We start from the raw sequence: 13486 nt of genomic DNA on the forward strand, positions 1-13486 counted from the left end.
TCATGGGATTCCTTAGGACTTTTGATATGTTATAGAGTACAATTTTCTGTGCTAGAAACTGTTAAGAAAGCTTGTGTTGCAGTTAGTTAAAGGTTAAATCATAAAATGACTGGACTATAAGTAAAAAGATTAAGTTAACAACTTAAAAGGTAGGCAACTACAGTGGAGGTTTCACAATGATGCAAAAATAGCTAAGATGGAGTTGAGGCAATTATGGCATTGTTATTCCCACTTCGAAGTGGTTTATATTTTAGAGTTAATGACACAACTATCAAGCTATCATAAAATGTTGTGCAGTAGCACTTTAAGGAAAGTACCCGTGAATACCTTCCATTCGTCAGTATGCTTCTAAAGTTTCAAAGTACTCTGCATACATCACAAGGCTTTAAAAGATAATACAACAACAATTTATTTAGATGCAACTAAGATTATTTTGATGCTTAGTGTAATGTACCCTATAAGTACTTATTAATAAGTGAGCAAGTCCCTTGACTTATAACAAGCGTTAACAACTCTTAATAGTTCAATATAACTGATAACACAACCATATGACAACTAAACTAAAATAGTCCAATAGACGCTATATATACAAGTGTTAACCATTAATGACGTCATACATAATAACCTGATAATTACAACATGATTAAATAATAAAAGTCTGAGTTCATTACATCTCCCCCTTCTTAAGCTTTAACATACCAAGTATACTGAGAGGTATCAAATCGTTCTGGTGGCTGTCGAGTACGTGTTGACCGACGCAGTGTGGACTGCTCATCAATATTTGTTGTAGGTTGTGAAGTGTCTGTTGATTGCTCAGCTGAGTCATTATTTACATAGTACCAGTTAGTGTCATTTCTTGATGGTTGTTCTTCTCTAGCCTTTATGTGATCAACATGACGACGAACTGTTTTGCCATCTAACAAATCTATGATGTAAGATAATGGTCCAGTTACCTTAGAGATTTTTCCTGGAAGCCATTTCAGTTTGCTGTTATTGGCAAAGTTCTCAGCATACACTAAATTTCCTTCCACAAATTGGCGGTATGGCTTCTTGACATCATGATGTTTCTTCTGAGTCATTTGTGACTGTTGCACTTTGCTTGTAAGGCTTGGCTGCAGTAAGTCTAGCTTAGATCTTAACTTTCTTCCCATCAGTAATTCTGCTGGTGGTATTCCAGTGGTGGAATGTGGCGTAATTTGGTATTTAAACAAAAACTTTGCGAGTTTCTTGGTTATGCTTCCCTTTTCGTCTTTCATCTGGCATAAAGCTTGTTTAAAGGTTCGCACTGCCCTCTCTGCCAGTCCATTAAATGAGGGATGGTATGGAGCTGAAAATGTGTGTTTGATTCCATTCTGTTCCATGAATTCTTTGAATGTCTCACTCACAAAAGTTGACCCATTGTCTGTGACAATCTGTTGTGGGAGGCCATGAGTTGAAAAGATTAAGCGTAATCTTGCAATGGTCTTTTCACTGGTTATTGTATCCATAACTTGTACATCTAACCATTTAGAGTGTGCGTCTACTAGCACTAAAAACATCCTCCCTAGATAAGGACCTGCAAAATCCAAATGAAGTCTGCTCCAAGGCTGTGCAGGCCATTCCCATGGGTGAAGTGGAGCCTTGGCTGGAGCTGTACTGGTCTGTTAACAGTTACAACACTTCCTGGCTATTTCTTCAATCTCAGAATCCATCTTTGGCCACCAAATGTAGGATCTGGCCAGAGCTTTCATCTTGCTTGCTCCTGAGTGGGTTTCATGTAACTCATCCAACACAGATTTCAGACCTTGGGTTGGTATCACCACTCTAGCTCCCCATAAGATGCAGTCATTTAGAACAGTAAGTTCACCTCTGCATGACTTGAATGGCTTGAATTCTTCACCTAGTTGTGTGGTTGGCCAGCCTTTGGTGGCCAGCCTTGTAGGATGTATTGTCGAACTCTTGAAAGAATTGGGTCAGTGTCTGTCCATCGTTTGATGTGTTCTGAACTGATCGTGGTGGTTGACAGATGGTTTAGCAAATGTACAAGATCACCTGGAATGCAATCGGAATCAGTGGTAGCTTTTCGCAGTAAGCGACTAAGAGCATCTGCATTTCCAAGCTTCTTTCCAGGCTTGTACTTGATAGTGTAGGAATAAGCACTTAGAGTGAGTGCCCATCTCTTGATTCTAGAGGATGCTGTTGGTGAAATTGCCTTAGAATTGCTGAAAATGTAAGACAGTGGTTGATGGTCAGACTCAATCATGAATTGTCTACCATAAAGATAGTTGTGAAACTTTCCAACAGCAAACACAACTGCTAGGACTTTTTTTTCTAATTGTCTGTAATTCTTCTCTGCTGCTGTTAGAGTTCTGGAGGTATATGCTATTGGTCTTTCTTGGCCATCATCCATGATATGGGACAAAACACCACCTAGCCCATATTGAGAGGCATCACATGCCAACACTAACTGTTTTGAATTGTCATAATGTACCAAAAGTGTATCACCTTGTAGTGCATTGTTTGCTGCCTGAAAAGCTTTGACTTGCTTGTGATCCCAGGTCCACTTGGACTCTTTTTGAAGTAAAGCATACAGTGAAGCTAACTTGGTTGACAGGTTTGGCAAAAATTTGGCATAATAGTTGATGATGCCTAGAAATGACCTCAATTCACTAACATTTTGTGGTTCTGGAGCTTCTCTGATGGCTTTTACTTTTTCTTTGGTAGGGTGTAACCCATGTTGATCAATTACATGACCAAGGTACTCAACACTAAGTAGCATAAACTTGCATTTTGTCAGATTCAATGTTAACCCAGCTGTTGCCATTATACCAAGAACTTTGTCTAGGTTTTCAAGGTATTCTTTCACTGTTGACCCCGCTACTAGTAGGTCATCCAAATAAACTGACACGCCTTTGCACCCTTGAAAAAGGTTTTCCCATGCATCTCTGAAAAACTGCTGATGCAGCAGAAACACCAAATGGCAATCTTGTATATTGGAACAAACCCTTGTGAGTGTTAATGGTAACTAACTCTCTGGAATTCTCATCTAGTGGCACTTGCAAGTATACTTGTGACATGTCAAGTTTTGAAAAATATTTTCCACCTGATAAAGCAGCAAACAAGTTTTCCACCCTTGGTAGTGGATATGCATCTACTTTGGCTGCCTTGTTAATAGTAACCCTATAATCACCACAAAGCCTCTTAGTGCCATCTTTCTTTAAAACTGGTACAACTGGTGCTGCCCACTCTGAATGTTGTACTGGAATTATTATTCCTAGCTCCTCAAGTCTCTCTAACTCTGCTTCTACCTTTTCTCTTAAAGCCAAAGGTATAGTACGGGCTTTAAAGAACTGTGGTGCTACATCTGGTTTTGTTTGTAGCTTGACCTTTACACCTTTCAAGGTACCAAGTTTGTTAGAAAATACTGTGGCATGCTTGTCTAATATCTCTTGTAAACCAGCAGGTGTTAAGAGACTGTTACAGTTAGGTTAAGGCTTCCTAACCAGTCTCTTCCCATGAGATTTGGACCTCTCCCATCAACAACATACACTTGTAATTGCTGTGTTATCTCACCATACTTGACCTGTATTTTGGCTGTTCCCAGGATACACAGAGCCTCCCCTGTGTATGTCTTGAGATGCACATCTGTTTTCTGCAAGGCTTGAGTATGGCTTCTGCTGCAGATTCTATCATAGGTAGCTTTGTTGATGAGAGATAATGATGCACCCGTGTCAACCTCCATCTCTACTGGAACCTGGTTGATGTCTACTTGAACGATAATAGGGTTTGGGCTGTTGCCTTCAACTGTAAACATGCCATATGAGCTATCAAAACCTCTGTTGTGCCCTGTAGCAACAGTGGTTACATCATCTTCCTCAACATAATGGTTTGAATTTTGGTTAACTTGTTGGCTCTTCTTGCCTTTCTGTTTTGACTTACAAGCCTTAGCTATGTGCCCAACCTTCTTGCAAAGGTAGCATTCAGTAGTACGAAACTTACACACATTTGCTAAGTGTTCACCCAAGCATCTGTAACATGTGACTGCAGATTGGGTCTTGGATCTTCCTGTTGCGGAACGCTGTTGTGACTTCTGGATTGGTGTGTAGTGGATGACCTTTTGTTCCATAGTTGTGTCATTGGCCTTCAGGTCTTTTGTTCCCTTTTCAGCTGTCTCCATGGTTAAAGCAATTTCCAAAGCCTTTTCATAGGTTAGGTTTTTCTCTGCTAACAGTTTGCGCTGAATACCTTCATGATTGACTCCACACACCAGCCGGTCTCTCCGCATGTCTTTCAAAGTGTCTTTATATTCACAGTGTTCAGCTATCTTTCGTAGTGCAGCAACAAATGCAGCAATAGGCTCACCAGCTGCTCTGATTCTGTTATAAAACTTGAAGCGCTGGACTATGAAACTTGGCTTAGGATCATAATGAGCTGTGATAATTTCCACCAGAGTATCAAATTTAGCAGTGTTCAAAGTCTCTGTGTCCACTATGCTGCGAATTGTCTGGTAGGTCTCAGGTCCACAGCCAGAAAACAGAATAGCACACTTCTTCTCATCACTCTTTACATCATTGGCTATAAAGTAGTAACAAGCTCTTTCTATGTATGCTGTCCAGTGCTCCTTAGCCGGATTAAATGCTGAGAGTTCACCATGAGTTGCCATCTTCACAGGTTGTGCTTCTTGTATATAAGTAGTAACAGTTTATCCTTGTCGCCAGTGTAATGTACCCTCTAAGTACTTAAGTGAGCAAGTCCCTTGACTTATAACAAGCGTTAACAACTCTTAATAGTTCAATATAACTGATAACACAACCATATGACAACTAAACTAAAATAGTCCAATAGACACTATATATACAAGTGTTACCATTAATGATGTCATACATAATAACCTGATAATTACAACATGATTAAATAATAAAAGTCTGAGTCCATTACACTTAGCATATGGACAAACCCCTAGTAATTTTCATCTCTATTGGAGTTTGGATGGCAAGCTACAACACACCGAATACTTAAAACTAGCATTTCTCGATACTTTTTTAAAATAGGCAATAAGACCACATTTCACAGACTGGGTTATAATTAAATACTATGCTACCATGTTGATATAGTGTTAACCATTGTTGGTATAGGCCATACAAGTTATAGTGGAAAAGTGCAACTGCATGTATGGAGCAGTCAAAGAGAATAAAAACATGTGTACTCACTTTAACTTTTGGTGATGATTATAGATTATATCTTTTAACCTTTACAAGTATTTTCTAGGGTTTAAGATACCTCATTCATCCACTCACATACTATCATACAAAAAAGTCCTTTTACAACACAATTAACTAGCAGATATGGACAAATAATGTTAGTGAATGTGCAGGGAGCCGGAACTTCGCACACAGAATGTGCACAGTAAAACATGTCTACTCCATTCCCCTATTGGATCAATCTTATAAGCAGGTGTCTGGTAGGTCACTTTATACATGAATTAACACATTTGAGCTACAACAATCAGTCTGTGGAATTACTATACAGTGACCTGCTTAGACAGATGTCTCTGCATGCATGTAAGAAAAAAATCATGCATTACTTGCTGTGGTATCATGTTACCAAAATTTCATGCAAAGTACCCAAATTCCTTTTAACAAGGGTTTTAAAATATGTGACTGAATTTTGGAAAATCACCCATATGGGCGCACCTGAAATAATTAGAATTTTCATGTTTAGTGAGTTGATATTAAGAGCAGCACACAGTTTCAAAAATATTTCAAAAGTTTTTTGGTAATTCAAGGCGTTGATAATGGTTTACAATCATCAACAAGTAGATTTGCACTATAAACCTTGTTATTTGATCATTAAATATTTTAGGTGTCAAATGCGCCCATATGGTTGATTTTCCAAAATTCGGTCACATATATACTCTATACTTAAGTCAGGCAAAGTTGATCTATAGTTTTTCGTCACCCCCTCCCAAACACATCACCTTTCACTCTGCTGCCTCTAAATTCAATACTACTATAATATTGATCACATGCATCAGCATTTCAACATTTGGACAAACTAGCCATCATTTTCAGCTGTTCACAGCCCAGTCACACATTCAAATTGCCAAGTTGGAACAAATGTTAGTAAAAATAAATACACCTGTAAATCAATGAAGCATGTTGTATTGTTAATGAATCGCCACAGGAAATTATTCCTTCAACAGTATTGATCACACCTTATCGTCCTGACCTCATTCTCTATAATTCCCATTCTTCTTTGATGCATGGGCATTGTTGAATTAACCTGCCCTCTTGACTCACGACAACACCTTGAGTCTTCTCACTGTCAAAAGCAACAAAAGCCCGAATATTTGCAGCTGCTTGCAGAGTTGGACCGTTTGAATATTGCTAATTATTACAGTACTGTGGAAGTTAGCACTTTGGCTAGAGTATGTGTCGTAATTATGAGTCACTTAAATTCCAAGCACTGCGATCACCTAATACAGTGACCCCAATATTTCATACTACTTGTAGGGAAAGATGTACTCATATGCTACATTATCCTAAAATTTCTAAAAATTTACCTACCATATATTGAGCATTTGATCTTTTCACTGAAGCCATGTAAGCATAGGTATTATGAGTCATATGGGGGTATTATGAGTCATCATGTTCATAAGGTCATCATTTCATGTCGAATTATGGTAAATGTTATGGAAACATTTGCAGCAATTCTAAATACTGTCAAAACACCTTAGTTACCTTAATACGTATGCTTCATGTCTTTGTCCTGCTTACTGCATGGTAAGGGGTGCAGGTAGTTAATCTGGAATGGCATTTCTATAGTGACATAGTTTAAAGTCCTGTGTAACCTCTTAATTGGATTTGTGGTTAGCTTATGATCACTTGTTATGTTGATCTAAAGTGGTAGCATCCCTTTCATCTTAAATCTGCATGATTCAACCTTTTAAATTTATTTTAAGCTATGTGACCCACAATACCCCTTGACCCATAATACCAGCACCTACTCTACTACCTTCCTGATTCAGTCAATGCACTTAAAGATGTAGTTTGTTTCATGGATCAAGATTTATTGTTTTCAAAAACCAGTGTTAGAGCTGTTTTGAATGAAACGGCTGGGGCATCAATTTATACATCTCAGAGGGTCTTTCTTGGGAGGAACTGTAAAGAATGGACCATCGACCCAGACTGATTGAACTAGATTTTGTAGTTACTTTATAGGCCTTTTTCTTGTTGTATGTATGTATGTACGTATGCATGTAGTTACACTTTTTCTTTCCTTGCCATGCCCACAACTGACTACCGTGTATATCAGATCTGTGGTCGTATGTTAGTCCGAGGATTCACATACTTGTCTCTTTTTTTGTACACGTTCATCATAATCATAATGGTCTTCTCTCAACTGCTGCAATATATAGGCAAAAGACAAGCCTCCAGCTCAAGCAACACCAATCACAAAAGAAAATAATTAAGCCTATTGCCATAGCTTTAATTTTGTTGAGTAATGATTGTTGATCTGAAGACATTAGCTAGTTAGTATATATACATTATAGAATTATTACATTTTAGCTTAAACCAAAAGCAGACAATTTTTAAAAGTTTTTGGGTTGGTTTGAATGTGTTCAGGCCAGATTCTATCAACAAAGAACTGCCAAAGATAGTGTTGGTGGCAAAATTTACTTTATATCACCTATACTATTACACTACACAGTGACTATCATGAAGTGCATTAAAATGAAAACTTAAAAGTATACTGTTGTGTTTTCAGAGCACACCGTTCCTACAGGAGGATTGCACTCAGCTCTCTAACCTGCATGTATGTTGCAAAGTACAGGCGTGCAGGCCTCACACATAAGTGCAGCTGAAGTGTTAACAGAGTATATATTTAAGATCAACTTGAGTTGTCATTTGTAATCCGACCTATCAAGCCATCAATCATTAACAGATCAAAGTAGTTATAGTGATAAGATGCCTCTACAACTATTTAGATCAACTGATCAATCTCATTTTAAATTAGCATATGTATAGGTTCTGGTTGTTGGAAAACCCCATGCTTAGCCTATATTCCACTGGACTGTGTAGTGTGGATCACAAATTACCAAAACATTCAATCATCATTGGATGGCGGTTGACAAGTAAACAATATCAGCTTGAAACTAATGACTGATGGTGTTTACATAATTTGCCGACCAAAATTAAGTATAAAAAGTACAAGGTCCATCATCTTGTTGATCAAACTTTAGTTTGTAAATTGGAAACATTTGTATGTAAAGTTGGCCATAGTTGCTACATAAAGCTAGTAATGCAAGGTTGTATTATGTATGTGAAGGTGGGTGAGCCAAAGGCAGGAACTCATTACCATAAATACATTGTATATTTATACTGTCAACAACATTGAGTGATGTTTTTGGTGTAGTATACATCCTAAAAAGATGATAATAGTAGACATGTCGAATGATGAGGTTATTATGCAGAGTTGAGATAGCTAAGTTACTTTTGTAAATATGTTGTACAATATTATTATTGCTTTGCAGTACTATCATATTTTGTAACTAGCAACTATATAGAAATAACTCTTACTTCACTAAGTTACAATATATGCGACTATGTATTCATGTTACAACCAAAATAACTTTCTGTGTACTGTACATGATTGAGGTTGTGTATTCTAATTGAAACTGAAACCGAATTTAAATGGCTGATTTTGGAGAAGAACAAAATATGTATGATTTTAGCTGGTTGCTAAATTAGAGTGGATATGTGAATTTAGTATAATTGTTGTTCTATATGTTAATGTACTGTTCGTATTTCAATCTTCAAAATTTAATGATATAAATTGCTTGCCGATAAAACTTTATAATTGCAGAATGCCAGCCCAAATATCATTATTCTCAAAATCATGCCAGCATTAATCACCTCATCTTTAGTAATCAATAGCTTACATGTGTCATGCATACAATTATTATAGTACATGTTTATCAAGCAAAATAATTATTAATCATTGTTACCAATGTCTCTCTTTGGGACTAGAGAATTGTATAAGGTTAGTGAGAATGCATATCAGATTATTGAGTTAGAATTACATATAAAAAGTCATTTTGCTACATAAAACAATGTCAGATTATATAGCAACTTATTCTGAATTACAGAGATACTGAGAGGTTTCACTTTAGAGCCTCCAGCCTAGAGAGCTCCTAAAATATGGATATATGCACAAAAGTTTCCTCCAAAACTGTCCAAAGGTCCAATGGTGCTATTTGTGCTGGCCTCTTGTTCAGTGGTATTCAGACAGTGGCATAATTAGGGGTGGGCCTAAGTGGGCCATTGCTCTACCATAGAATTTTGGTGCCATACAAGAGGTAATTCGAGATACTCTTAGAGCAGTCAATCACCCTAATATGGCAGTCACACTATTCAGAGAAGCAAACTGTGCATACATACAGACATACATAGATACAGACACACAGACACAGATATAACACACATACAGACACACATACATGTGAAAAGGGTGCATAAAAAAGTTGCTCTAAAAGCTGCAATCTAATCAGTGCAACAATTTCGAATTCTTGGTTGATGGTTTTGATTTAATATTAAAGTCTGCCATAACTTGGCTAATCTGTCAAAGCTTGGCTATTTTGACATGGATCCCAATGGAGTCACTCACTACTTTACATGTGCTTTATTCAAGGTCCATCGGGGTAGCAAGTCAAGCTGATGTCGAAAAAAGAAATAATACTGTTCACTTGCATCTAAAAGCCCTTTAATTAATGAGATTACATTAATTTACTGTTACAGATTTACTTAATTGCTAAACATAAAAGTAAATCTGTTCATTCTAGCCACCTTTAGACTACCTTATTAAGGAGGTGGTTTCATTATTAAACATGTTAAGGTCATGGTGTACACAACAGCGTTGAAACCAGGTCGGGTCATCCGGGTCACATTTTCTCCGGGTGATCCGGGTTTACAAATTATCCGGATTGGATCACGTGAGAAACGAAATTGTTCGTTTGACGACCTGGAACTTATAAACGCTATCGCGTAGCTCTTTCGTGAGCCACGCCCACTTATCGCGTTACCAACATTTTTTTTACCAACATACGCTCAGCTACGCCCATTTATTAGTAAGTGCAGTATGTAGCACGAAACTGAGGGTATCTATGGCTATTGTCAGTAGATGATGACTTTTTTTTTTTTTTTTTTTTGGTCTTCAACCTACAGCTAGGCTGAAGTTGCAATATTTACTCAACACGAATCGAACGCTCAAAACTTATAGTCTCGCTCGCTCGAGACTAGCCGAAACATAGCTCTTATCGCACGCCTCGGCTTTAATTAATCCGGTTCACATCCGGGTCAGTGGGCCATCCGAGTCAGCAATAGTGACCCGGTTTCAACGTTGCTACACAAATAGGAAGACTGTTACAATGGTCAGTTTAAATCAGCTGCAGGTGACCTTATTATACAGTGATCCAATTAAACAGGTTTCATTAGTGTTATATAAAAGTATTGCACAATCACAAATGCAGTAAAATACCTACAGTAAAGCAAACAACCATAACACAAAATGTGATCAAAGGAATCAAATGAAACTTGATGCATGACTTTGTCACATGATGCACTGTCTTTGTGTTAATTTTGAAGAAATTTGAAAAGAGTGGTTTAACATTAATTTTTAATTTCTCTGATAATTCAACGTGGAAAGTTATTTCATACATTATCACCTAAAACAATGAGAAATTCAGGTTGCTAGGGGCAACGGTTATTTTTATGTGCTATAAAAATTTATTATGAAAGTTGTCCTAGATACGTGTGTCGTGTGAAGGTCAGTTACAACACAATATTATTGTGGTTATTGTGTATGTCACGTTGTTTATGTACCAGTATCACCTCAGCAGTGTGGTAAGGTACGCCCCTCTGTTGTTCGAACTTCAGTTTTAGAGAGTTTGTGATTGTATTACTGACTACTGGTAGATACAGTCGATAAATAATCGTTGTGCTGCGTTTGTTCCGGCGTGGGTGACCCCGGCGTGCTGTGTGACTCAAGCACGCCGCAGTGCCGCATCAGTCGACACCCTACAAGGATAATACGTACAAGAAACCTACAACTTGAACCAGAACGTAAGAAAACAAGTAAGTTATTGTATGGGGCCTGGTAGCTACTTGTTATATGTACTCGTATTCTATTGCAACACAACTGAATCCGGCAGCATTCCCTTATAAGGTAAATGGATCTAGGAAGATCCGTGAATACTTTGCGTTCGTGCTCCAACTCAGTAAATTTGGGTATAAGCAACATACATTTATGTAGTCTGTGCATGCTAAATTATGAGTGATTCGATGTAGCCATTATGGAGATATGGCACAAAACATGTGGCAGAGTCAAAAACGTGTATAGGGTAATTTTGCTGGGGTAATTAAGTCACCTGCCGTATTCCCTGAATGCTATCCCATAAGGGACCTGTGAGAAGGCTTAAATGCCTGTGAATACAGGGAGCTACGAAGGCTGAAAAGTAATAAATAGTTTTGTTAGAGAAGCAAATATTCAGCTGCAACTACAGTATCTCGTAGCACTGAATTAACTTCCTCAGGCAGTTTCAAGGCAAATTCAATTCATAATCATTCACTCTCACTGATTGGGCCTTGAGGATGGCTAGATTTATGTATTTATTGGCTGTTACACAGTACTGCTCATGAGCAACGTCGTGTATGGCCTCCATGAAACACATGTGAAGCATGCATGCTACATACTCGCATGTGCATGTGTGTACAGTATATAGCTACATACTTTTTTTATTTATTGAGTATGTCTTTGTTTTTTCCTACATGACCTAAAACGTGATCGATTGTACCTGACTATAACTGGTGGACAATAGCTAGCTAGCTACGTGCGTGTTCATTTTGTAGCATGCAATTCACTGGTTTCAATGTGTGATTGTGCAACCAGGCTAGTTGGCTTTGCATAGGATTATTACCACCTATACTGATTGGGCAGAAGTATAGTATACGTACGCTTGTATTAGTAATAATAGAGTTAAATACTGCAATTGTGACCCAGTCTGGGAAAAATGGCCTTATCGCCTATTTAAATGTATCAATATAATGCCGGTTTTAAGTATTTAGTGTGTTATAGCTTGCCAACAGTAGAAGCTATGTGTACCAAATTTTCACATGTTTACATCAATTCCAGAACATCCACTGTGCAAGTAGCCAACAACTAAGTTTCCTGCCATTTTAGATAGTTTTTAAACCAAGGTTAACTGTAGCAGACAAGCTCCAAAAAGGGAGGGAGGTGGGGGCCCAGAAGAAGGACAAGAGGCTGTTGAAAAGGAGGGTGTAGGTATGAATTAGGCCAAGTTATGGGCCATTCAGGTCTCAAAACTTGCTTTAAAAAAGGAACGTCTCAGCACAGGTCTTTATTCAACACCATGGAGCCATACAGCCACACACAGTCATGCTCAGGCTGACCAGAGCTCCAGTAAGGCTCCACACCACACATATGAATCACCACTGGACTTGGGAAGAGCTGCCAGCAAAACCAGACCACTCAAGTCTAGCTGTGATTGATTGTGAAATTAGATAGTGTATTCATGTAGTATTGTGTTCTTGGTGAATAATTGAATCTGCTGACATGGGAGATAAGACCAGTTTTCCCAGACCCAGTCAAAATTATTGCTATATAATAAACTTTTTCATAATAAACTCTGTCATTATTATACAGTAAGTACATAATGCATTTCAGAAGATGGGAAACAGCAACTGCAGTGTGGCTATCTGTTAAAGAAACATTATACATATTGATTATTAATAGACCTTCTGTGTGTATCTCATACATTTCCAAAGATAGTAACCAGTAGCTGCAGTGTGTCAGCCTGTTAAACAGAAAAAGCACATAAATGATATTTGGCACGTATAGCAGCTATACAGTATGTGAATAGCTATTGGTACAGTACGAGGTACAATGATACATGACAGAAAAAGAGTAATCTGAAAGCATGCATAGGTGAAAACTTGCTATCTACAAACATGCATAATATCTATATTAACGTAGTTGTAAAGGTTCAGTATGCTTTCACGTGTGGCTTGTGTGTAGGGTGACTTTTGCGTGATGTGCATGTTGTGAGTGAGAAGAGTACACGTGCTCACGACGTTGATTGTGTGCAGTACTCTGAGAACTAAACTAGTAGAAGACATGTAAGAATTGCACTTGAAAGAAATGGCCAGAGACTTGCTTATAACAAAGTTTTGGTATGCTGACTGAAACTTTTCGAGCCAAATTGCACTACACTACATTTATCATCTGAGCTGTCATAAACACCAAAGTAGCTTTGGCAAAGAAAGTCACCATATCCTACAACACAAAATTTAATATTTCGACAAATATAAGTATTTTAGGATTTGCAGCCCATCAAAGTTGAAATTCATGAAGTTACCCCAGCAACAAAGTTGCAGTACCTCCATTTGCCGTAAATATAAAAATGCAAATGTGGCTAAGTACGTAGCAATCT

The 13486-nt window shown here is 37.9% G+C and overlaps 2 protein-coding genes across 2 annotated transcripts in view; one reads left to right on the plus strand and one right to left on the minus strand.

Annotated features, from left to right (window-relative positions):
* Positions 1 to 3445: 3445 nt before the first annotated feature.
* Positions 3446 to 4642, minus strand: LOC136248173 (uncharacterized). Its single transcript, XM_066039987.1, has one exon. The coding sequence runs from the start codon at positions 4640 to 4642 to the stop codon at positions 3446 to 3448; it is 1197 nt and encodes a 398-aa protein (XP_065896059.1).
* Positions 4643 to 10726: 6084 nt separating this feature from the next.
* The window catches only part of LOC136247505 (uncharacterized), a 224227-nt gene continuing 221467 nt past the window's right edge, over positions 10727 to 13486 (plus strand). Inside the window, exons 1-2 of the mRNA XM_066039228.1 lie at positions 10727 to 10803; positions 10863 to 11111. The gene's annotated coding sequence lies outside the window, so the exon portion shown is untranslated. The remainder of the gene's footprint in view (positions 10804 to 10862; positions 11112 to 13486) is intronic.

The sequence above is a fragment of the Dysidea avara genome, chromosome 2 (genome assembly GCF_963678975.1).
Source record: "Dysidea avara chromosome 2, odDysAvar1.4, whole genome shotgun sequence".
Classification (NCBI taxonomy): domain Eukaryota; kingdom Metazoa; phylum Porifera; class Demospongiae; order Dictyoceratida; family Dysideidae; genus Dysidea; species Dysidea avara.